The sequence below is a fragment of the Grus americana genome, chromosome 5, assembly GCF_028858705.1.
Source record: "Grus americana isolate bGruAme1 chromosome 5, bGruAme1.mat, whole genome shotgun sequence".
In the NCBI taxonomy this organism is placed as follows: Eukaryota; Metazoa; Chordata; class Aves; order Gruiformes; family Gruidae; genus Grus; species Grus americana.
Genome location: NC_072856.1, coordinates 30,360,905 through 30,388,437, shown reverse-complemented (window position 1 = coordinate 30,388,437; position 27,533 = coordinate 30,360,905). Strand labels below are relative to the sequence as shown.

Here is a 27,533-nt window from a genome sequence, read left to right as displayed (position 1 = left end):
TAGGGAATATTATTTCCATTTCAAAAGAAAATCAAATATAATGACCACATGCCAAAGTTCCTGGGTGATTTTTAGACAACTGTGCTGTTTAAGATGACCATCTATCTCCAAGGGAATTCAGCTCAATCTTCTCTCTTTCCAGTGTAATGACTTACAGCAGAAACATAGGGTGTTTCTTACATTCAACAGCTGTACAGTTTGCTGTCATCCAAAAAAAAAAAAAAAAAAAAAAGGCCCCAGCATCTGCAAATTCTGTTTTAAACCATGGCTGCCAGCTTTGATCAAAGCTGCACAAACAGGTCAAAGTAACACTGTGCTCTGTACAAATTGGAGCATTTCACTTATAAGACTTCATTTTTAATTAGTCCCTCAACTATTTTTAAAAAGTTGAAGCCTGCTTTTTAAAAGTATACTTTTTAAAAATATTATTCTATGTATATCGTTTCCTCCAGATTTCCATTATCAAATAATTTCTCTTCCTAGACCCTTTTCTTAATTTTTAGAAATTATCTTCTGTTAAGTGTGCTTTTATTCTAAGGTATGTAACAACAGAAAAAAATAGTTAAGATTATGGCAAAATATTTTTTAATTACATTACTTCATGTAATTATTTTAAATTACGTTAATAATTTCATTAGTTCAAGATGCTTCCTTACTCACTAACTGCCATCTTCATTTTGAGTATACTGCATGTACAATTCTAGCAAATCAGTAATACACGTCTTCCCATTTAAAAGCCCACAAAACCCCCTATATTAATTTTTATTGGAAAAAAGGAACATACACGAACTGCATAGTTATTGGATTGCTGTTTAGGAAGTGTAGCATAGGTAAATTATTGTATGCCGCAAGTTTTAACCAAGTTTATACCTTTTTAAAGTCAACAAGAAAACACTTCACATGAAAATATTTCAGACAATTCTATTGAAAACATCCTCCAGCTCCTATGTGGATTACTTCTCAAAATAAAGGTGTCTATCTCATGCTGCCTCATTAATAACATTATACAATTGCTAACTGCATTGCAAATTGAAAGTATATTTTGTCGATGCTCTGCAAATAAAAGGTATCAGTGCTCATGCTGCTGACTAGTATATTTATGAAGTATAAAATCCTTTTGGTAGATATTAACAATACTTTTTTTACATTAGAAGCAACTTACAACTCACGTAATTCCTTCTGGAAGGAAAAATAGAAGGACAGATCAATTCTATGTGGAGCTATTTCAGTATTTTCTGCGTTCTCAAAAAATGTTACATAGATTACTTGCAAGCTGTGCCTGTGATGGAAATAGTTGCAAGGACTTACCTTGCAGACTGCGTTTACATATTGTAACCAGCTTTAATGGTAAGTCCATCTTTAAAACAAAAGCTGCAAGGACTCTCAAAGGCTGGCCTACAGACATGGGAAAAGGATTTATACAGTCTAGCAGTAAGAGGGGCTCCAGATTCTTTTCCCAACTGTATCAGCCCCAGAACAACATGATCGTGTGCATGCTGCTAGGTATCTTGTGGACAGCATATTAAAAACAAAAAAGAGTTCTTGATTAGTATGGCTTGCTTAGTATAAAGCATAACCCCATAATTAACTCTCCACCCCTAATCCCTCTGCTGGGAACTAAACTCTTCAGCCAACTCCCATCACAGCTTTAGGTCTGCTGCTGGCTATGCACTGCAGACTATCTTCTACCCCACGAAGATGCAGTCAGTTGTAACATCAATATAAAATGTGATTTTTTTTTTTTTGTCTCTCTAAGCCAGGAAGACAAAGCCAGAGGCATATGTGTGAAAAACATTCTCCTTTCTCCAAGTGATGTCAGTCACTTGCAACAGCACTTCAGTATCACTTCCTGAAGGGTGCTACAACCACTTCTGAGAGGACCATGCAATTACCACTGCAACACTAGTGATTTAAATGCACCCAGCCCACATGGCACAGACCAGCCTATGTTCACACTATCAAGCACTCTTGGCCTCCAAAGCAGGGTGGCCACATGCAAACTGCCAGTCAGGAATGGTCACCGTCCCTGCTGGTTCCTGGACGGTGCCTAGAAACTGTTATGAGAAGTACCAGCTATCCCAGCCCAAACAGTACCAGAATGACTCTAACAGTTTAGCAGTATGGATGACTGAGCTGCAGGGGTCAGGGAATATTCCCTGGCATTAAATTGGGCCATTTAATTTATTTGAACAGATACAGCCTCAGTTTGCTACTGAGGAAAAAAGCATCAACTCCAGGTTAATAAAATAAGGAACAAAAGACGACCTTCTAAATCTCTTTTGCTCTCTCTTTCAACCTATCATGTCAATGGCATTCAGTTGTAGAAAGCTACTTACAGGCATAATAAATGGAATAGAAAGATTACAGTCCATATACTGTAATAAGCAATAAATTTATGCAAATTACATGCAGTAGGATGTGAGACAATAAAAGCATTGTGCTGTACTAAGCAGAGTCAAACTCACATAAATGACAAAGGAGGACAATGTGAAGAGCTGGAAGCAAATTTCTACAATCCTCTGAAATCTTTATGCTTTCAGACTAACGTATCTTAAAGGCATTGACAGTTCTTTTGAGTTTCCGCTGAATTTCAGTTTAAGTTAAAAATATCAAAAGCTACTTATGCCCAGGCTTTAAATGATCTCATTCTCCATATATAGGAATCAAGAAGGTTGCTCATTTTCTGAACATGAGCTGAAAATTCAGTGTCAATTTCTTGGTTTAGAGTTATAAGACACATTAAAAATAACTAAAAGATATAACAATGTTAACTGTCAAAAAATTAAAAAAGAACAAGTAACAGCCTCAGATTGTTGACTAGAACATTTCTCAATCATTACAGAAGTGAGACGATTTGGGGCTTTAAAATGCTAACTACCTCCACCAAACTCTTTCACTTGATTGAAAATTAAAAGTTAAGTGCTGGAATATGAGAAAAACTCACTGCTTAATGATAAATTCATATCAACTTTCTCTCTAGATCTGTAACATGATTCTACCTTTTTCTTCCTGCTTCAAAGAAGTGACAAGAAATGCCCTTGGTTCTAATAAAAATTAAAAGGAAAACCACAAAAAAACCAAAACCAACAAAAAAACCCCCAAGTAGGTTCCACATTTTGTTTAGCTAATGAAAAGGTCGGTGAATTCAGAAACTCATACATTTCAAAGCAGAACTTGGGTTCTACTAGGAAACAGGTTACAACATGCAGCAATTAAAAAAAAAGAAATAATTCATTAACTACTCTGGCCATTACTTTCAGTCATTAAGAACCAAGATGCAATTAAGAGCATCAAAATCAGATTGGCAAAAGACTGGCCTTAGAGGAGTGTCACTTATTAGAGCAGCACGATGACTTCATGCATGATGCAGGGTAACCTGAGTTACCCACCATCGCCATCAGCAATAACATTGCTAATATACAAGAAGGTTCTGGAGATGATGCTCAAGAGGGAGTGCAGAAGTCCAAAGCCCAAGCGTATGGCTCACAACGCCAACAGCTAAAGAAGCACTTTTCTATTCTGCAGATGGAATTTATAGATGCACCTCTCCTGTCCCAAAGGGATATGTCCTTTCAGGGCACTATATAAGGAAGCTCTTTTGATCATACTTCCAAGTCCTCAGTTTACATTTATTGGTCATGTGGCAAAATTATTATTGTGGTCTTTACTGTGAAGGTCACAGGCAGCTCTGATAGGGCTTACTTCAAAAGACTGGGAATCATTGCTCTGAGAGATTTTTGGCTTTTAAAATCCATCAGGAAACCTCATTCCTCCACAATGACGATAACAAAGTATTAACCCAAAAGCTTTCAACATTGCTGTTCTAGCCAAGAAACAGTTTATTTATTCCTAAGTCTATAAGCAGTGACTCAAATCCATTTTCTGATATCATAACAGAACACACTCAGCAAAACCTAACACAAGATAAGACATGTCTCCTTCTGTTGTGTTCTCCTTCAAAGCAATTGGTTCTTTCCTGGATGTTGCTTTGCTGAAGCCCAATTTAAACACACCTGGAAATATCTTTTGCTAAAATTAACAGATCTGGGCAAAAACTGCAAAACATTTATGGTCTTGGAAAACTTAAGCTACCAAAACAAAAAGCATAAAGCAGTCTTGAACCAGTAATTTGAGCTCCTCTTCTTTAGTCATATTCCAAATGAAACAAAATCCTAGAGAGGTGGACAGCTTTTTCAAAACCACATATGAAGTAGAAATAGAACTTCCATGAAATTATGCCTACTTTAAATTACATAAATAATCCCCTGCAATTTTGTATCTCTGCTTCTCCAATGCTAACTAGAGAAGGCTCTCCTTACCCACTGATGTCAAGCTACTCACCTCTGTCTGTGAAATAATAATAAAAAAGTATAAATGTAAAGATAATGAGGTAGGTCAAATTAATTAATTCTGGGTTGGATCCTCATAGTACCTTAGATTAGTTTTTCAGACCTGATGTTTTGTATGTAGGTCTGTCACATGGGATGAGGCACATACTCTATTTAGAGATGGACTCCTTCCTTCATAAGAAAATCTGCCAACAGTACTGTAAAGGCACACAGTATTGACGATACAATCCACGTATACACTCTTAAAGATGTATGTGTGTGCAGGAGAGGGATGTCTTAAAATTCAGAATGGAAAACACTTGCAATAACAGTAGGGCAGAAGTTGAGACCTATCTTAAAGTTACTAGATGTAATTTGAAAGCAAGTCAAACCTTACAGGCACCAAAAAAAAAAAAAAATTCAGGAAAACATTAATTGCCATTCAGCATCTTGGGAATACAGCCTAACCAGTAAGGACTGATTCAAATGGTCCATTCCAAAACTTATCAATCAACTACTTCATGTGACAGTGACATAGTCTGGTACGACATACTTCAAAAATATATTTGCCAATCTAAGATACAGAACATCATCTTCCCTGCTCGTCCTGACATTATAACACTGAAGGTATAAAGAGTGAGAACCTACCCATAACAGCATGTACTTCTAGGGGTAAGGAACCCTAAACTGACATTCAGAATTTTGATTTCTATGTGGTGAGGTTACAGTAAGTGTTTCTAGACTGAATTAATTTTATTCATCTTCACTTTCTTATGCAATTTAGGAGCACTGCCAACAGAATCTACTTTAGCAGAAAAGCCACAACTGAACAGAGATGTTAATTTTGCTGTTTACATATGAGCTCTCAAGGGCAGACTTTTTGTTGATCAAAAACAAAACAGAAGTGGGAGTCAACATGCAGGTGCTCAGATCCAGCCAACAGGATGATTCATTCAGTTTGTGTTCAAGGCCACACACGCATCTCTCTGAGGCATATCATCTTTGTTAACAGAAAAATATAAAAGATAGCTACTAGTGAAGATAAATAAATAAAGCAAGCACAAATCTATAAAAAAGGGAAGGGCTTTTTTTTTCTATAATATAAAGGAACAATCAGTGTTCTTTAATAAACAGTCATACAGGACACATGCCTAATATTTAGGTTTTTTAGGCTTTAGCTACTTACGCATGCAAGTCCAATCTCATGGCTGCAACATGTCAGATACATGGCACATTTTCAGAAATAAACAATATGGTTGTGTTGAACTTGATCACAGCTGCTGCAATAAACATATCTCACTACTCAATGTTAGCACAGTCCTGCCTGACAAAATCTTTCATAAGCTAGCTGCCTGCTAAAACAAAAAAAACCCCACCCCAAGCCCATAAAATAAAATCCCCAAACCTGGCCCAGTGTCCTACTAAAAGTCAGCAACCTTCCATCCAATGACTACAGAACTCACAGACCAATATGATCTTGGCGACTCAGCTGAAGTTCAGACTACTTTTTCAGTAATTTCAGTTCCCAAAACTCCAGTCTAACTAACATTATTCATACAACATGGCTAAGATTGGAGAAAAATCACGCCAGGTTAAAAACTAATCTTGGATCAATCTGCTACCTTGGAAGCACCATGAATATGACCTTCCATTCTGTGTCCAGCCATGCCGTGAAAATACTTGCAGATGAACAAGGGAACCTGTTTGCAAAGCAGAAAGAGTAGGGAACGGTCCCCATTTTAGATTAAAAGAAGAAAAAAATATCCCTACTTCATGAGCATGCAGGAAAGACTGTGGTGTGATTACACAGAGGAATTTAAACTGTGAATGTTCATCTGCAAGTAAGAAAGAACAATCAACATCTGCATACAGCTTATCTGTACAACAATTTTTTTAGAAATACATCTCCATTGCTAAAAGTTCATTTAAAAAAAAATAATCATCTTTCCAAATAACCATATGCTGTCAAGTTACTTCAGAAAGTTTGCAGGTCACCAAGTTTTTGCTTTTACTTGTAAGACATAGAAAAATCACAAGGTTTATAGAAGTAATGCAGATTACAAACATGAAGGTTCACTGCAACATGCACTACAATTGGCAACCCAAAGATCTTGTTATTCTCTTTTTCTTCTAAGTTGCTGAATGACCTTACAGATCCTTTCAGTATTATTTAGTGAATTATACTGCCTGCCTATTGTAAAAAACATGCTCTGTGTATCTTGTAAGCAATGGTCAGTGTCTATCAGGGAAACAGAATAGATGTCTATGAGCACTAGCAGATTGCACAGTTGGAAAATGTCTCATTGAATTGTGAAATATTTTCTTGATTTCCTTCAACTTGTTACCAATATTCAGCTTAAAACTTTCTTGTATGCTGTTTAGGCTTCATATTTGAAATATATCTGCATTAAATTATAGCTGCATATGAATGTATATGACTATATAATTATTTCTATCAATTGACTCAATGCCTCAGTTATTTAAAACTAATTTTTGTCTCCTCAAAATACAATGTTTTTGATGGTATGCATGGTAAATTGAAAATCAACTCAATTCTTTTTGTCTTCCAATAAAGCTGGCTTTGAAGTTTGCAATTATTCACTATAATTCCTAGAGATGTTTTCTGCAAAGAAGTCTTGGTATAGCCAGAAAGAATGGCCTTATTCGATCAACTGAACACAGCAGCTGTGTTGCTGGCAGAAGATACATAGCATGCACTCATGGTTGTTTCCCTCCCTCCATCATAATCCATTATATACTGATCCAATTATTGCACAAAAAGCCTTTTTCTTATAGCACACTCTCCTTTTCACTTCTGTCTCACTCTGGTTTGGAGAAAAAAAAAATGTTGTGGATGGAATGCTTACTGCTTTTCAAATATTTCATGCAAAAATGCCATTTACACCCACAGTCACCACCACCTCCTCTTTCTCCCTGCTTGTATACCAAGGCAAGGGTGCAGGGGGAAGGAAAGAGGAGGAGAGAACAAATTGAAGGATTTTTTTCAAGATATTTAAATTAGAGCTTTATTATGTTATGATTTTCAGAATTAAGCACATATGCCAGATAACAGATTTTGAATTTGTCTTGAGAATTCACAACACAATTAAAAACTTGAATCTCACAGGGAACGTACAGAGGCATGGAAGTGTCACAAATTCAGCTTAGAAAGAAAAGGTCTCTCAGTTAAAGTTCTTCAGAAATGTGATTATGTTTGCATTAAAAAAAAAAAAGGAGGAAGTATAGTGACTTAGTCTGATGAAGGGTTGAAAAGTATGTTGTAAGGTTTTGTTTCCAAACAATACTGTTGTGTAACTTTTCTAAACTTTTTCAATTAACATGCAAAACAAACAAATCCCTCCAAAACCAAAACAAAAACCCTAGTGCCATATTAAGATCTTGCATATTAAAACAGACATAACTTTCTTCTTCTATTTGCTTTTCAGTTACACTCTGACAGGGAGGTAAGAAAATCATCTGCCCACCTGCCCCTTTCCCCAACTACTTTTCTTAGCTGAAAGTAGTAGAAAACCCAGCTATGCTGGGAAGTCAAAAGTGGTGAAAAAAAAATTATGGTACTTCTAAAACAAATAAGAAAAGGAAAAATCTGTTTACAGGGGTCACGTGTGTTCACTCACATGAGCCATCAATAACCCCCATTTCTGCCTTCAAAGCACAGAATAAAACCCAATCTTCCCAATGAATATATTTATAAACAAAGATAGAAATAATTAGATAATGTGTTTGAATGGAAAGGAGTTCTTCCTATTCACACATTTGCAATGGACAGGCAGGCAAAGAAAACCTGTGTCACTTGTTATAGAACATTTAGAAATAAACAACCTTTAATTTAATGCACTGTCTTGCTTTTGAACAGTCTTGTAAAACCTCTAATGGTTCAAATGCAGAGTGGAAGTGCACCAAAAAAATAATCACGGTTATTCTTTCACTTACATTAGTAAGCCACTGCTGAAGAATGGTGGTGTGGGGGGTGTGGGTGAGGTGGTCAAGAAATTAGGAGCAATTACTGACATTTGCAATAAGACTTGTTTTCATACCCTTATGGCTTTGTCACTGTAAAGCCATCCCAGTTCATTAATACTTTTCACATGTGACACATCACAGTGCAAACTCCATATACAGGGAAATCCATACCAAATCTTGAACATCTGTGCAATCTCATATTTCTTAGATTTACCTCATAGACATCTTTTTGTTTGGTCGTGGCCATTTTGGTCAAGTGCTTTTATGATTGCATCTTAGAGGGTCACAGCATTACTAAAAATGATAATATTCAGAAAGACACTGAAGGAATATTTATACCTGCATAAACCTAATACACTATGCCAAACCAAAATAAAATCCCTATCAAGTCAAGCCCAGAAGTGTGAAATTCCTTGACCACTACAAATATAATTTATTTTATTCTTCTGAAAGCCTGAAGTAAAAATTCTAAAGTCTAAATTATGATTTCCCTTATAAACATTATCATCTCCATTTAACTGATGCACTGAGGTAAAAAACTAAGCTCGAGATCTACAAAAAGTGTTTCAAGAAAACCCAGTCAGAGATTTGGATCCCACTGAAATCAGTGCAAGTTGGGCACTTCAGCCCTTTTCTGGATTTTACTGTCTCTACCAATCAAAACCTATTAGTCATGGGATGTACTCCTCTTATCAAAGGGAACAGATTGCTACATATCAGACATCTATGGCAACCGCTGTGTGTAAATACCTGCTCGCACATCCTGTGGGTCAGTCTGCCCACCACGGTTACTGTGCATGCACAATAACCGGATGGGTAGGATGGCTGGAGGGAAGCTGAGGACTGAAACTATAACAACCAGCTACTTAATGCTTGCATGTGTTCCTGTAGCCTTCAGGATACTCTTGTGCAGAATACGCTTAAGATTTGTTTAACTGTGCTGGCGTTAGATCAAGCTGAATTTTTTTTTCTCAGTAGGATTTCAACGGGCATTTACTTAAGTTTCAAACATTTTCCTTTACTTGGTGGAGCTAAAACAGACTTGAAGAAAGATTCATTAAGAGTTATTTTGGGTTTTACAAAGGAAACTCAAAAGATTGAAACAGGCTGTTCTACACCAGACAAAAATTTAAATTTACATGTTTGTTTGCAGGACAACTATAAAGGTCTCAAAGCACCTACATATTAAATATCATATTCAACCAGCAGAATGAATCAGGAAGCCTGAATCTGCCTACAAGAATAAAAATTATAACCCTAAATATCATCAAAATTTCATTATCACACATTATTTTTACTGCAAAATGGAAATATAGCATGACTCTCTATTAAAGGATAACCCCATAGTTACACAATGGCCAGAGTGTGATGGATTTCCAACATTGTCTTTGGAAAACAATCCTGAACTACACACAGCTTCCTGAAGACATTTGTGGCAGAAAGCAGCAGGGGGAGAAGGAAGCAATGCTCACTTTTACGCAACATGTTCCCCTTTACTAAAGAAGGTTTGTACCAAACTCACCTCCCAAAAAAACCTTAATACAAGAATACAGGGAGACATGGTGAAACTACTTCATTGTATGAGAGCGGTAAAGCCCAAGTGCAGACATTCAGCATTCTCCCTCTGCGAGATCAAACCAATTCTGCAGCAGCACAGCGAAAAATGAACAGTTTGTCTCAAAAATGGCAGGAAAAAGAACATCACCAGAAGCATTACAATTTCTCAGGGGATTTTTCTGTGGTTTTGTTTGTTTGGTTGTTTTTTTTTTTTAATTTGGTTGGGTTTTTGTTTTTTGTATTTTTGTTTTTTTGGTAAGAGTATAGTTATATCTTGACAGCAATGGTTTGGAAAACCATTCCCTCGTTTACAACCATAGAAAAATGCCTGTAACAAATTGCAGAGTTAAGATCAGAAGAACCATGCATGACCTTTTTATCTTAAATGCCTATAATCTTTTAGAATTTTCATTTGTTTCTCATTTCATATTTTGCCCATCAAACATTCTGTTCCTGTCCTGAATTAATATTTATTTGTTACCTGTTCTTTCTCTGGTCTTACAGAATTTTTGGATATTCCATTTTTTTCTCTCTGCCATGCAGCCCTAATGCCTCATTCATCTCACCATACTTAGAAGGATGCAGGCACATCTGTGTCCTTTCCTTCTTCCTTTAGTGGCTGGTAGCTCTGGTTGATTTAGCCAGCAACTCTTCTCTTAATTCCTCTATTCTGTTTATGCACCAACAAATCCACTTAGAAAACAAATTGTCTTTAAAAAGAGATGGGAGACCTCCCTTTGGAAAGAATTGCACATCTATGAAAGCAGATGAAAACCTCAGCTTAATATCAACGTGAAGTATTCAACTGCCAGTGAGAAAACAAAACCAACAGGTCCAATGATCTCAAACTGGCCACCTAAAAACCAGAGATCACATTGTAAAATGTGGCATTCAGCTTATTTGGAAAATGAACATACTTGCGTAGCTGAACTATTTTAAAAATCTTACATTTTTTTAAAAAATTATATAACTTCTAAAGGAAGACTAAGAATTCAGACCGCTAATATTAGACTTCTAAATTAAGCTTATAAATTACATTAGAAACTTGTATAGCTTATTTCACAAGGAAAACGGAACTCTGGCTTATATCTAATTCCTCAAATGCTTTAAATGAGAGAATAATCTTGAATAACAGTCAAAGACTACCCACTTGTACTTGAAACCATCTTCCAAAACCAACCACAAGTTCTCTCTGCTAAGCAGCTCATTTCCCAGACATCAACAGTGCTAGGTTCTTTTTTCAGTAGTCAAAAATCAATTTGTATTTAATTTAGCAAACTTTCCTCTTTTCAGAGATATGAGGAGGCTTATGTTATTTATGTAATGCCAATCAAGAAAGCTTATATATATCATGAACAGAGAACTATTTTTTTAAATTCAGCCCTAAAAAATATGTAGACAACAACACTTCTTAAAAATAATTTACATTTTTGACTCTGTGCCAGCTTTTTGAAGGGAAAAGCACTTACAGTTTCACTGCTATTAAAAAAAAAAAGAGTAAAAGCATATAATTTGTCACATGGGCATTGCATATTTTACTACTTTGGTTCAGTTCCTCTTCAGCGTACTGTATTACAAGGTCTGTTCTCCACAAATTAAAGTGAAAAAACACCTTCCTTTTTTTTTTTAAACTAAAAAAAGGTAATAGAAGAAATATTAACATGAATGTTTTAGGAAAAAGAAACAAGGTGGGCAACATGTATTCCCATTTTGGCAAACAGAAGTAGAATACAGGTGGCAGGGAAAACATAATTTTTATAAACAGAACAATAAACCTGAACTTTTCATCCAAACATTTGAAAGTACTTACACATATGTGACTTAGTCCTGCCACAAGTACCTGTGAAGTATATGATCAAAATATATAGGGAGTAAAATGCATTGTGTGTAGTCATATCTGGAATGCAAGGGACCAGAACCTTGAAGTGAACCATGTTAACATCTGGAAGAAACTGTAAGAATTATTCAGAGAAACAGATTTGTATCTTTAAAATAATATTTTTACCTAAACATTATGATTTGCAGCCCTCTCACTATTGTTTTGTCGTCACAGAATCCTTAACAAGTGAAGAAACTGTTAGGACTTCATTTTTATATCTCCATCCAGAGGAAAAAGAGAAAAAAAAAAAGAGAGTTTTCTAAAAGACAGCATTCTACAAAACTGAACCTGAATGCAGATATTTTAATCTACTTTTCATCCTCAACCAATACACCAATCATGTATGGTAACAATTGGCAGGACATCTTCAAGGTAAAAATAATCCAAGGTCAGCTTATGAAAGAAAGCTTTTACTGGATGGCAGTGTTACTGAACCTCCTTTGGCTGCCGATAACATCATTGCTGTAAGGAAGCTTAGAAACTTAGAGCTCAGCACTGAAGTAATGATTCAAAACATGGATATATAATACAATAAACTTCATTCATACACTGTAAGGGGACAGACAAATGCGCAAAAGCATGGTATGATTGCAGTATTCCAGCAGCCCTCTTCTCAAGGAGATTTAAAGTATGCTTTCCTGGTTCTCCAATCACCAAGACAGGTAAAAAGCCCAAGACATGCACTCATGACTCCAGGCCTTTCAAAGCACCAGTCCATCTTTAAGCTTTTCTTAACTCATGAAAGAGTTCAGAAGAGCCTATCAGAGGCTCAAGAACTCAAAGGTTACACAAAGCATCACTGGACGTCCTTTCAGCCAGCATCAGGCATAAGTAAGGAAACTATGGCCCATTACTTAATTTTCTATGTCCAGTGGGTTTGTGTTTCCTCTTCAGTGTATTTATTGGATAAAACTGTATTGTAGGATAACACAAGACTCACCACAGTGTCTGAAATACCTACTCAACCCCAGCAAGGAAGCTGTACTGTTTATATTACGTTTTACATTCTTTTTCAATTGCACTTGTATTTAATAACAATGAGAACAAAAAATTACACTTTGTAGGCAATATTTATAATTTCCATTTGGCAGTTATGACAATTTTTCATACCAAGTAGAGATAAAGCTGACTTGGCAGACTATATTTATCAACATTTCATCTGCTAAACCATTTCAGCTAGAAAGCTAACCATATTGTCAACAGTACTAAGAAGCAGACTTCAAAGTGTATTATGAGAAACTCTTGAAGAACATAAAATCCAAATAAGCAAGTAAAATAACATAAAGAGGGGAAAAAAGCCCAAACCCCAACAGTTCAACATTTAACAATTTGTTATTTGTAATGCCTAAAATAGAAGCTTATCTAGTGCTGAGTACTTTAGAAAGACAACTTTCTTTTTTAAACACTAAATACACATTTCAAGTTCCCAAATCTCTTCCACGCTACCGCACCACACGGGAAATGTAGCACAATCAAAAGTTATATCTATTGTTCTGGCAATTGCCAAATTTGATAGTTTTTAAAATATTGACTCCCCAAAGTAAAACGATTCTGTGTTCACCACCACCAGAAATCTGTATTTCACAGGATTATCTCGGTTTTAAGTGATACTTTCTGTGAAAAACAACACAATTATACAGGTTGGAATTTCAGGAACAGTTGTACTGACAACAGACAGAAATGAAATAAGATAGAATTCTGAAGACAAAAGAGCAGTAAAAACTTATTTTAACGCAGACATATGTGATTGTATGCATGCACAGAGAAATCTTTAGATAGCTTTGCTATGCATATTTATTATTTGTAGTAGATTTAATAATTCCATCTTTATTAACAAAAAGTTGCAATTGTATCCTATTTTAATATCAAATCCTTCAACTTAATCAACCAAACCCTGGATCTCCAAACTAGGAGGAATCTCCCTTAGTTATAAGAGATTTCTGATGCTTTAACAAGAAAAAGTGCTCAGAACAATACAAGTAAAAGTTACTACTGTTAAATATGTGATTTCTTCACTATTAATCCTTTCATCAGCCAACATCACCTTGACACTTTTCCTTTCACCTCAGAGCTTTCTCCTTCTAGAATCTGCTTCCCCTTGTCCTCTCCAAAATTCTCATTGCTAAGCTAAAGTCTTCAGATCATCACAATTAATGATCACTGCCAAAGCTGACGATCTAATGAAAGTATGCATCAGTTGATGAACAAGCGTATTGCAGTCCTGCTGCTCCTACTTAAGACAAAAGGACTGAGGCATTACAAACAAATAAGAAAAAGATGGAGGTAGAAAAGAAAATGAAATGTCATCTATCCTATGTCTCAATCTCTTCCTGTAGATGTGAATACAAAGGACAAAACAGGACGGGAACACAGACATGAAGAATAGCATCACTTACCATTTCCTGAGATGCATACTTTGGATCTTCAGGATCAACTGACCAGTAGCAGTAATCAAAGCTGAAGGCCACAGTTTTTTCTCTTGAGTCCCAAGTGCCATTAAGTCTACTGTCAAGCTGACAACACAAAGCAAAAAGACAGAAAGACTGATTTATTTGAAGCTGACAAAAAATAAGTATTTAAAAACTAACGGGAACTTTATCTAGGATCTGTATTGTGGAAAAGGAATGGCGAATAGTTTATCCTCTTTATTCAATTTTCTTTGATACTCAGAGTGAGACATCCATGACAGATCTGCTGAAGAATTTTTGCTGAAGGGTTCACTTCCTACAGCTAAGGTCCTCCAGGCTATGTACAACAAATATAATCTAGCTAAACTTCACAACACCTCTATTAGCAGGAAAGCTCTATAGCCCCTTTTGAATATTTTTCTGTCATTTTTTGGTTTCACCAAGAACTACATCACAGAAATTATGCCCAAAGTGAGAAAACAAAACAAATTTTTACAGGTTAGTAATAATGACAGTGAAGCCTTTTTAGCACAATAGTCAGAAATGGTGACTTAAATATTAAGGGAATTGTATAATATTTTCTGTATAATCTTGCCCAAGTAATTTGTAATAAAACAGATAAGCTTACGAACAAGGAACTACATGTTGTTCTACTCAAAGGAGAATCATAGGTCAAAACATTACACAAAATTAACACCATCCACATGTAGTTTTGACCTAGTTGGTAACTTTATTGTAACCTTAACATATGCAATAACATATGCAGGAAAAAAAAAAAGGGTTTGTTATAATTCAGTACCTAAACAAACCACTTCACTAATGGCCCCAAAACCAAGGGGTGACAGTGCTGCCTGCCAGATTACTGAATAAAGGGTGCTGTAAGCGCTGAACTCTGCCACTAGCTGTGAGGCTTACAGGGAAAATTATTTTACAGGCCCATCTGACAGGTTTATAGTGTTTTGGGTTTTTTTTTTTTAAACTAAGAAAGAGCAAAGCGAAAGAGAACAGAAATAATTTTAAATTATCTTTGAAATAAAGAGGTTTCGTGTATTTTAAACTCCGCATGATTCTAAAAGTTGTTACATTGAATTAAGTACAACCAAGGTTTCCCTTAGGCAGAATTAACATATTAATGACCCTATTGATCATCTTCAATAATGACATTTTTGTCATGTCACGATTCAGAGATTTTTATGCAATCACCTTTTATTTTCTTAGGTTTCCTGCAGCAATAGGCAGAAAATAGCCTGGAGCACTGCCTTCCTATTGCGATGTACAAAAAGTATAAAAATACCCCTCTGCCTCAGGAAAAGCAGCCCCTGATCAGAGATGATCACCCTTCTGGCGAGAAGGGGGTTGTTTTGTAACTACAAAGCACGCCTACCCCAGATACAACAATGTGAACATTAGTGTATACATATTAATTTATACACTAACTTGGATTCATCAAAGGCTGTCTAAATTTAGTTTATGCATAAAGCAAACTCAGTCCCTTTACAAAACTCACCAATTATGAAACCTCAAGCGAGAAAACACCCACAAGCCAGCCCTTGAATCTCCACATAACCCTTCTCGGCCTGCTACGAACAGTCTGCCCCACTGCTGTGGTTTCCCCAGTATTCCAAGGCAGCCCACAGCTCCTTTTTAAACAAATAGAACTTAAAAAAAAAAAAAAAAATCTTTAGGTCTAACAGGGCTCAGCTAGACACAATTAGGCAGCTGCATGACTGAGGCCTCCACCCGCGGAGGGAGGCTGGCTGGGTCAGGCTGGAGGCCCAGATGCTCACAGCCCTGTCACAGGGGTCAAAGCCCTTGTGAGGACAACCACCGGGAACAGATAGTGTCACACCTGGAGGATAAACATCTCCAAGAGCTTTATCACACCTATAAGGAATTGGGGAAAACTATTTCAGAAAGTAGTGAGTCTCAGACCCTGCAAATACAGCCTGTGAAAAGGAAATATACAGAAAAGAAGCAACACTTTACATCCATGAGACCTCTCACACCACTAGTGTTTTTCCCCTCTTCTTTCTTTAAAAAAAGCACTTGTAGTCAATACAAAAATAAGTATAATGGAAACAAGATAAATAGTTCAAATCTTTTAATTCAATTTTTGCCACTGCTTCTCTTCGAAACCTAATAAATTCTTTCACTTGAACCAACAATCCAGAATAACTGGGTTGCCTGCAGATACAAAGAAAAAGGAGACAAGAAATATAAAATGCATCCATCTTCTAGGATCCCCACAGTAATCACAGTTATCCCACAGTTCATTTATTTGCCTTTCAAGCAGAAACACATTTGACAACACAAAATTGATTTGCTCCCACTCTATTAATTTAGTGAAGGACCGTGGCAGCTTTAAGTAGTTCAAGAGTCTAAACCAGAGGGTTGATTCCCATGCATGCCGGCTCCAGAGCTCTCACGGAGGACGACAGCTACATTCAGTTTATTCTTATAGCTCTTGGTCTTTTACCAAGGCCCGAAGCATAGCTGAACACATGTTGCTCCATTTCATGCAAGTCAGTTGCACTCTGAGTGCAAATATGAGAGGAGGAGAGACACAGAGAAAGAAATTATCCAGATGTTACTAACAGTAAGATAAGCACAAAATCCTAAACAGTTTACTAACAGCTTTGGCAAATACAAAACACAGAAAATACAGCTACATGTTATATCCCGTCTAAAAAAAAAAAACCCAACAAAAAACCAACAAAACCCCCACAACCCCAAACAACTCCCTCCACACACACTTTTGTGCAATTAGTCTAGAGCTGTGCCAGTTTAAACTTCTCTCTGAATATTTCTATTAGAATGATACAATAGCCAAACAAACATAGAAAAACATCAGGATATGAGAATCCTTATACAAGAAACAGAAGATGATAAAAAGCATACCTTTATATTTCTGACTTTTGCCACTTTGTCATCAACTTCTACAATCACTCTTCCTCCTTCTGCACTCTCTCTGGAAACAGAGCACATTCAAAAATCCATTTAAAATATGAAGACACAGAAAGATGCGTGTCAAATTCATAAACCCCAGAAATTTGTGTTTACTTTAACAAATGGTAAATCAGAAAGAGGTATAAAACAGATACTCAGAAGACATTCTGTGACAGGAAGGAGCATTTGCAGATCTGCAGCCAGGTATCTCAATAGTAAAAGAACAAATCAGGACTGTGGTCATTAAACAGTTTCAAAGTGTTTGTCCTAAATACTTTGTTAGGATTTTATTTCAAATTAAGAGTTGTTGTTTTACATTATGTGTACAAGGAAGTAGAGTGGAGCACCAGTAGACTGGCTGGGCTTTGTGGAGCACAGACCCATGTCACAGACCTTGTGAACCACCAGTGTTGCCAAGTTGTACTGTCTGATTTTTACCACATAATGCAAAGTGTTTGTTGTAGTCCTCAAAAAAGTACTCCTTAGCAAACCAAAACTGTCCTGAAATGCAAATGGACAGAATTATTCCACAAGTGCGAAGAACCACACGCTCATAGATACTGGCTGTATAAAACTCCCATTGAACACAACTATGAGTGGCTACTACAGCTAACTTCCCCTTCCAAATATGAGTCATATTAGAAAAGAATGAAAAAAGCATGTGGTCAAAGCAAAAAAAAACCCAAAAAAACCCAAAACCAAAAAAACCAACCAACACCTTATTTCTGGGACAACAGCATGATAGCTACCTGAAGTTAAGGATGCTCTTATTTATAGGTGTGTGGATTCAGATCCCTCTCAATAACTATAATGGATTTTTTTTTATACATAGCAAGATAGAAATGAGGAAGACAAAGTCAGTGGCCTACTTATCCAACAGCAGAAAATAACTGAACACTTTGGTATTGAGAGGCTAAGAACAGGAAAAAGATGTTTTATCCTTTATATTTCTTCTATATTTTGCTTTGCACTCTGATACTGACAAATTTTGTAAGCTGCAACTTTACCCGAAACTTTTATTTTGATGAAGCCTAATGCCTCTGTAAAGCTCGAAGAAACTGGTTTAGAAATAAAATCAATTTTGTCCTTAGTGCAGTTTTGTCACACTTTGTTTAAAATCAAGCTGAAGGCACAGACATTGTCATTTGAGATTTGCTGTATAAATATCCCCTGATAATCAGCTGGATCAGTATCATCAGGTCAGTTAAAAACTAGATAAGACAAGAGTTAGAAAATTCAAACCCAGTTGACCACTGTTCATTCATGGCCCCAGATGTCCTTACATGTGCACAGAAGGATTTACTCCCCCACCGATTACAATCTCCTTTCACTGACAGCTCTAACTTCTAGGCAGCACGTAGCACAATATGGCCTGCCTCTGGGGTCTCTCCTCTCCAGTTCTCAGTTTTTACCCCATGCTTTCTGTACCAAAACAACATTCAAAACAATGCCTTAGGACACTTAATACTTCCACAGAGACAATCACTGTAGCATTTGAGCTTTATGAGCATAAAGAAGTTTTAGACACATTTCTGAGCGTAGGCTGTCCCTGTTTTGCAGATAGAAAATTAATGCTTTACCTTAAAGTCTCTCTGCTTCACTTTACTGATTTTGAGCACCTGCCTTGAGACAGACTGAACTTACTACGTTCTGTAATACACACTTATACATGGCACTTCACATATAAAATACAAGCGCAGCTCCCAGAGGTTTTAATTAAGTGTGAGTGTTCAATAGTTCAACACATCAGCCACCAGAGCTCTGAGTTAGACCCCAGGAGAAAGAATTTGCATTATATACAGCTGGGTACCAAATGTTGCATTAGGTACAGCTGAGTACTGAACAGAGGCCACATAAGGCTCCCTAAAGAACAAATGAAGAAGGACAAGTGCCTAAGGATAGAGGCTGTGAGTATCTAAGGTAGAAATTTGCAACTGATGCATTTAATCTGTATATGTGCAATTTCTTAGATGTTTTGAAAAGCCAGTGTTTTCCAACACAAGCAAGTTTGGGGACTTGCATATCCACATACAAACCTTTCCCAGGTGAGCTAATGGGCAAAGCTGACAGTTATCCTCTACAGCAGACCAGATCTAAGAGGAAATGGGACATTTTGACAAAGGATTTCACAGGAATTTGAGAACAACAGAAGACAGACAAAACTGCAGGGATCCTTTAGGAGGGACCTTGCTTCAGTTACGCATATTTTCTCCATTGCCCCAATATGATCTTGGCCCTATCCCACTTCCTAATCCCATAAGCGTTCCCTATTTTTCCATCCTACTATTAACCCTCCGGTCTTATCACCCCAGTTACAGTTCAGTGAGCTCCTATCCTCCTCCCACTATGCACACACATCATCCCTTCCAGGTACCTGCTACCTGTTCTCTCTGGCATCTTGTCCACAGGTCCATGTTCAAGTTTAGTGTCTTCAACTGCTCTGCAGATCTGGGCTCCTTTCTCCTACTGCACTGCAGCTATTTTTAGACTGATCTCTCCGCTCCAAAGGTACATGATCCTACTCGTCAGCTCTTCCTGTCTCTATCCCAAATTTACTTGTACACTCCATAACTGAATCAGAGTTTCTTCCTGGACACCAGCTGGGGTCAGCAAACAGATTATTGCGATTAAATTGCTCTCAGTTCCTATACCTGGGCTTCAATTGTGACTTGGACAATACTGAGCTCAATTTATAAAGGCAGTGCTCAACTGATAAGCTTTTTGATTTATGGGGCTGGTGCAGGCACAATTTGGTCAACACTAGAAAATACAAGCTCAGATGCACTCAGAGAAAGCAGATCCCTTAAGACTTTTACCTGCTATGTTCTTACAAGTCTTCACTGAGCATGCTGAGCATGTTAAATAGCTTTAGTTGTTTAGGACTTGGGCAGAAATAGGTGGATTCAGATGGGGAATTCAGAAAATGCACACTAGATTTCTAATTTAAAATCAATTGGTAATTCAAATAAAAGGTCCCCCTAAGTTGCTTTTAAATATTTTAAAATCTAATTTTCCCTTAAGCTCATCTTCTGTAGCAACTGAACTGTTCTAGGCAAAGCTTAAAAATAATTAAAAATATCTAGCCTGAGGCAGGCATTCATACATGGAAGATTTCTACCCAAATGGTTGAAATCTGGCAAAGCTTTTAATAGTTTTAAATGCTACGCTATTCTAATTGCAGACATAAGGCAACCTCAACAAGAAGGAGTGCTCCCAACCCCACCTATAATAATTACATGAAACTCACTGCCTTCAGTCCCCATGCACTATACACAACCCTATGAAGGAATAACACTATGCTGTGGGTTGTCATCACCCGATGTTCTCCCAGACCACAGTCATTACTGAAGATTCAAGATAAATAAGAAATTCCAAACATAAAACCTTTGAAGTATGAAAATTTGTCATATATAAAAAATGTATATACTCATATTTATATTAAAATAAATATAAAAATAGTAAAATACAAACAACACAAAATAGAATTACCACACCACCTTTTACCACAGTGTAACACAATTCCTCACTATGCAGACAAAAAGATCTATGCGGCAGCCAAGTAACTTTGTTAAGTCTCACACGGCAAGAAAGCTACCAGCAAACAGGGACAGAACTAGTCTCCACTTGCTCTGGGTGCAGATTCACAGGAAGCTTTATCTATCTTAACTGCAGGCTGTTGCTGCAAGGGGCAATTTATCTTCTCTGCTCCAACATCCCACATGTGTTCACTTTTCTTTTCTTGCATCTGACCCAGCAATAACACACCCGTGTGATGACTCAGATTGGCTGTGATCAGAAAACAAACACACCAAAATAAATAATCAAGGTGCCACAGGGCCAGCGAGCCCTTCCAGAGCCCAGTGGTCGCACGGTTGCTAAGCCAAAGCAAGAGAAAGGGCAGGAACCCGTGGTGTGGGAACGGAGACCCTCCCTTCTGCAGCAGCTTACAGCCAGAGAGCATTGACCGTGAACAAAACTGGACCTGCAGCTGTTCCCAGCTCTTCCAACTGTACGTTCAGCCTCCCTGTAAACATGTGTTTATTTCATCCTTCTTTTAGGTACAAACCAGATAATTTTTGGGAAAGAAAGCAGTTTAATATATAAAGCCCAGGAGGCAAAGCAGACTCACAGCTGTTCTAGATGTTCCGACCTTAACTCCAGACTGCAAACACTACAAAAGCTCTCTCAGCAAAAACTGGGTTTGCCAGTGCAGTCTCTCACACATGTGCACCACAGTTTGCATTTCACTGATAAAACAATCCGTCATCCTTAGGAATGGGTGCTCTGCTCCACAGGTATGAAAGCTGTATTCCTTGTACCAATAAAATCAATTCCAAACTACACTAAACACAATTGACTTCTCCTGCTCAGAACTCAGTGATATTAACACTTAGTTTCCACATCCTCCCTCCTTCCCGACGTCTAGAAAAATTCATGCTATGTTTGGGAAATGTCTCCTTCTAAATTACTTTGTACAGGTAACTTGTTTTCATGCAAAGATAGAGCTGTAGAAAGACCATTTAATGGCACATGTCTCAGGAAAGACCTGGATCTTCTGAGACACAGAAAGTTTGAGAGAAATGCAGACCCACCTGCAGAATAGTGACACAAGTACAGAATTCAGCGGCAGGGCTATTAACAGGGAACTATGAGAGAGACCTGACAGAAGCAAAGCTGCTGTGGCAGTCTAAAAAACAGGGGCAGCCCAAAGGAAAATCTCCTCATAACATTTGCTTTTCCTATGACAAACCATTTCTGCAGCTAACATGTAAAGCTCATGCAACCCCAGAGGGACAAGAGACACTCTGCAAGACCTGGAAGAACTGGCCAGTGGAAAAGAATCACAGGAAGATCAAGACACTCGAGAGACATTTCCACAGCTTGCTGGACCTCACTGAGACAAGTTCAGGTCCTGAGTACAGAAGTGCAAGTAGGTATACAGAGCTGGTGGAAGTGGTGGGTGGAAAGAAAGGGGCAGTTATTTATTTTAGACTTTATAAGGTTTGCCCCACTTCTCCTCCACTCCCTCAAATAACAGTCAGGCACTTGGAAAACAAAGGAGCTGACTTAAAAGTTGCCCGTTTATTCTGAAAACATGCACATGCAGTAAAGCAGCCTTTAGCAGTAGTCATGTCATACAACAAAACAGCTTCTACAAATGCAGGCCACCAAATGCTCACCAAAGTAATCAAACATACTAAAGCCAACATATACTACTCAAGTACATGAGAAAACTTAAATAATTTTTGAAAGAATCGAGTACATGTCTACTCATACAAACTTTGAAAATAACCCTGCAATGCCATCATTGCACGTACTTATGCTTTCCTACCAATTCCCATCACCCAAGTTAACTCCAAACCCTATCTCAACTTACACTGAGAAGACCTCAAAAGCAGTACGGCAACAGTATCAATCCCTCCCCTCTTGCAGAGATTTTTGCCGATCTGGGCAATGACGTCAGTTCTGGTTTTTGGAATAATTCACTTAAATCTTTTTTCTAGACTTTTTTATAAAAAAAAAGTAGCCTTCTGTGGCCTACTGTGATGGACATTTTCACACTCTGCTTGCAAACACAACCAAAAGCACACCCGTAGCAAGCTAGGCAGGATGCATGCAGCAGTCACTGCTGCTGTCTCCTAGACTCTGTCACTTCCCAGGATGTTACCCATAGCCATGATAAGTACGGTACAACACTTACAAACTACCTCCACTTGTACCTGGGACACTTTGTGCCATCTAATGGCACCCCTATGCAGTCACCATGCCAGCAGCTGCAATATAATCCTGAGGCGAATCTAACCTGAGCTTTTTCTTGGTCATAAAGTCTAAAGGGTTTATGGGGAAAAGTTCAGGGAGTATTCAGATTTATCTTTTCCTTCCCACTAACAGTATATCATAAAGTGTCTCTGCCTCCTGTTGATTGGTGGCCTTGGCAGAGGTATTTTTGAGAAGCTGCCATCTCTGCACCTCCTGAGTGACTGACCTTGGCCACAAAGAAATAAACAACTCTTGGTGCATTTTCTAAGTTATGCTAGTCTTCAGAGAACACTGCACCAGACAAAATGGGTTGAGGACACATCTGTCGAGCCCAAGTGTGCAATGAGAACTGCACTAAGAGTCCATGCTGGTCCATCAGAAATTGTAGAGAAGAACATCAGCCATTAGAGCTTCTGCACTCTACTGACAAGTTAAGGTACCTGCAACCACAACTTTCCCAAACACAGCATCCCTCCACGACACCAGCATAACCTGTATCCTTATTCCTACTGCTGTAAGCTGTGAAAGTCAAGCTGTTTTAACGTATGTATGAACATCCTCATTTTGGATAATAAAGATTTTTTTTTTAAAGTATCAATCATCAATAAATTTACCTAAAGTTTGTTTTTAATTTTTTTCATTATTTAGTACTAGCCAATACTATTTTGGATATTTCTCTTTAAGACATAATCGTTTTACTGTCTCTTGCAAAAGAGGAGTGCACACCCGGTCAGCAATCCTCCTACCTAAATTCAGAACAGATGTTTATAAATAATTTAAAAATCCATATTGAAGCCAAGTACACAGAGTTCACCAAGACAGCACGCTGCTATACTAGACATGCTGCTTAAGTTATCTTTCAAGGCTACTCCTAGCTGCATAGAGCTTTCATTGGCTCTGATAATGACTAACAATCTGATAGTCAAAAATCACCATTCCTAGTGATCACCATCATCCTTGTGTGGTTCCCCCTATTCTTCTCTGCAAATAGTATATAGCAACAAAAATAGGAATATTTAGTGCAGAGATAAAGATGAGGCATTGTCAGTGCCCTTTTCAGATACAGGCCTGCTCAAATAGTTCTTAATCTTACCAGACTTTTGAAAAAGATATATATATATATATATATTCATGAGCTAGGAAAGGAAGCACAGGATGGCCTCCTCCAGTCACAGTAAGCTCTGCAATCCCGTCCATGGGAATGGCACAGTACAAGAAGAGTGTTCCTGTCTGCACTGTCTCTGAAGTCTTGTGCTGCTAGAACAAGAGCGTCAGGCATCTTCCTTGAGCAATCCAAGTCAGAAATACTCATGATGATCCATCAGTGCTTTGAACAGCTGTGGAATAATGATGCTTTCTCTTTCATACAGAGGCATTGAAGGGAGGAGGAAAGAGTGGAGAGGAAAAAGTCTTTTCATCTGTCATTCCACCAGCATTTAAGGAAGCATCAAATAAGGAGGATTTAAAACAAAGCTACAGTCCAGTCAGTCCAGTTTCATCCACCCTTGATTTCCCAACTGTTTATTGAGTAATGAGATAGTATAATTCATGGACTTTTGCATCAAAGAAATTCTGTGCAAATGCCATGATTTCCATGCAAACCAGAATTTGGATACAGTGGTCAGTTTTCAATCCGCCAGGATGGAACTTCAATCTGTGTTCATAGTTAAATAAATGACTGTGACACTGAATGCTGCTATGCACTGTCTCATCTCTCTTGCTTAGGTACTTCTTTCATTGTATCAAAAGCAGCTACTACAGCAAACCCTTAAATTCTAAAAACAGATTAGCAAAACTCCATTATTTTGTTTAAAATCTATGCTACAGATAGAAAGATGGCAGGAAAATTTTAGAAGTGCACTGCTTTTTAAAGGTCACACAAAGGATTGGACTAGAGAAAAGGAAACTGGAGAAATCCTGTCTAAAACTCACATAAATTCTCTGTGCACAGTGGTGGTGTCTCACCATGTACTACACAAAGGTTCAAGACTAGCACCCAACCTCTGCACCATTCCCCAGGGGAGATACGCAGCGATCCCTATGCATGCAGTCCTGTCATCTTACACTACTACAACTTCTCTCAGAGAGAGCATGTGATCTTAGAGAACGAAACTGCCCAGTACAGTCATGGCTCTGGCTGGGTCATTTAATGACATTTTGCCCCATTTTTCTTTGCTCATACCAAAAAAAAAAAAAAAATAAAAAAAATAAAAAAAATCCCTGCTCCATAACATTCTGACACACAAAGTATTCTTGGGACTCGGGAAGAAAAGCGTTCTATGAAAATGCAAAATATTAGTTCGAAGGCTCTACAAAAACTGCTTTTTGTGTTGTTGTTTTAGGATGTTGTTGAAGCTTTTTTGCACAAGGGAAGTGAAAAAAGAGGAGACAGCCTCTTATTTTGGGAAGTAAACCACCGGTAGCTAATGCCTTGTGCTCCTGGCCTAAATGAGTACAGGCACAGTATTGTCACATAAAATCAGCAGAAACATCATCTTCTGTGAAAGGGACAGTGGTGGCCCATTAGGACACGCAGAGTCCTGCCCTTTTAAAGAGCTAGAAAGCCTGCCCTTTACCAAAGTTAGAAAATCTGCTTCATGCAACTGTAAGAAGAATACATGTGGGAAAGGCTGCTGATGCAGCATCCTTACAGAAACACAGATGTGACAACTGAAAACCACCTGCTAGTGCCAAGTGCAGATACTAAGAGAAAAGAGCAGCCACCTCAATGACAGTTTACATGAAATTTTAAATAACTGATTTGAGAGAGAGAGAGGAAAAGATGTCAAGATAACCTGAACAATAGGCTAGGTTACAAAACAGGATACACTAACATTAAAATATATTTGTTTGGGAGAGAGACCTCCTCTCTATAAACACAAAATCAGAGCCTCAACTTTTCTTTTAAAAATCTCAGCTCTTCTGTGGAAAAAAAGCTTGTAATCATTAGCAATGCATAACCAATGCAGTTTGTACAGATTTTCAGACAGCAGCTCTTGGAGGCCTGAGACAGCTCTTTCCCACCATAAGGTACCAACCTCAAAACCCACGGCTTTTGGGACAGAGGTCAACTACCACCACCTGAAGAAAGGGGCTGTCAAGTAACAGAGGGACACAGAGGAACAACACTCACTCAGCTATCGCAGTAGATAAAAGTAGATCAAAGCCTGCCATTTGTCTAGGTGCGAGAGGACGACAGCACTAAGGTAGCCAGAAACATATATACTAGAATATACAATCAAGGCAGCTAAAGAAACAAGGTCGGGTAGAAGAAAGACACGTCGCTAGACTGTGTTCGATAGCCTGCCTTACTCTAAACCTTGGAATAGCATGAGAAATATCTAACAGTTCTAAGCAAGGTAAAAGGCGTTTTCCACTCTTGCCTGTTACCTGTTTTTTCCTATATTTATACCTATATTTTATAGTGTATCACAACAACAGTTTGAATAAAGTAGGGTCATTGCTTCTTTAAAAAAAAAAAGGAAAAGCTTTTGAAATGTTAATGTAAACATCTGTGGCTATCTTTCCTCAGAATACATTCCTCTTACCACTGGCATTATGAAGTTTTAATACAGAGATATAACAACTTGAATAGGATTGGTTCAAAAGGTGCTTTAAAAGAGCAGCACAGAGCAACTACTGAAAAATAAACATTTTAAAAGGAATAGACTTGAATAAGTAAAACAATCACATTTGCTTTGGTGGGGGTAAGAGGGAGAACAACAATAAGCTCCAATCTGCTGCTGCTTTAATTTTATTTTGATACAGCGTTTAACATCTGTTATGCATAAGGTTCAAGGAATGTTTTCTACAAAAGTTGCTACAAGTTACCACCCTTGTCAGCAGTAAGCAATATTGCTCTAAGTTCTTGGGGTTATACACAAGTGTGTAAATTAGCTAATAACACAGTCTATAAAACAGCAAAAAGTCTTGCTTACATAATCCTTCCTTTTAATTATCACCGTGTGATTAGAAAGAGCAAAGGAGGTAGACCACAGCACAGAGACTAGGTAATGAAGCTGACCCTGCAGCAGATTAATAAAGGCATACCCAGCGCAAACAACAGTAATTTACTTTGCATAATTTCCAGAATAATGTTTAATTTTATTTTTCCATATAACTTTCCTTTTGAACAGAAATGAATTTTATGTCTTTACATCACAATGCACCGATCAGCTGAGCTCCTCTCTCACCTATTCACTGCACCTACACTCACCATACCGCTCAGGTTAGCCTGGCACACCAAGCACCGTTCTGGAAATTGTAAGAAACTTTTCCTACTATGCGAGACAATTCCCTCCCAGCCTTGGGCTTGCTCGCACCTGCCAACTGTGTTCTTAGGAGCTCAAACTTAACTCCTATCCCCCATCTCACCCTCAAGCCTCATTACCTGCTGCATCCCAGGAAGGTGCACAGAGGACTATGCCGTGTAGAGCAGCGGTAAGGAGGAAAACTGCTGCTGCAGCTCAGACTCTGATAGTAAACACCCACACAGCTGGAAGTGCAGTTCAGCTTTGCCTCTTGGGACTACCCCGACATTTCTTTGATGCTCTCATTTGCCAGCGTGTGGAGGACAAGCTCAGGAACTCCAGAGGTGACTGGGAAATAAACAGCTGGCCGGGAGGCTTCAAGTTACAGCTTGGAAACAATGCAAAGCAGAGAAAGGCAAAG

The 27,533-nt window shown here is 37.9% G+C and overlaps 1 protein-coding gene across 2 annotated transcripts in view; it reads right to left on the bottom strand.

Moving 5' to 3' along the window:
- STARD9 (StAR related lipid transfer domain containing 9) overlaps nucleotides 1–27,533 on the bottom strand; it is a 113,705-nt gene that overhangs the window by 81,429 nt on the left and 4,743 nt on the right. For both annotated transcript variants that reach the window (XM_054828639.1, XM_054828640.1), the window contains exons 2-3: nucleotides 17,055–17,124; nucleotides 14,145–14,261 (exon numbers count right to left, since the gene is read on the bottom strand). In XM_054828639.1, the coding sequence (XP_054684614.1) occupies nucleotides 14,145–14,261; nucleotides 17,055–17,124 (187 nt within the window). The remainder of the gene's footprint in view (nucleotides 1–14,144; nucleotides 14,262–17,054; nucleotides 17,125–27,533) is intronic.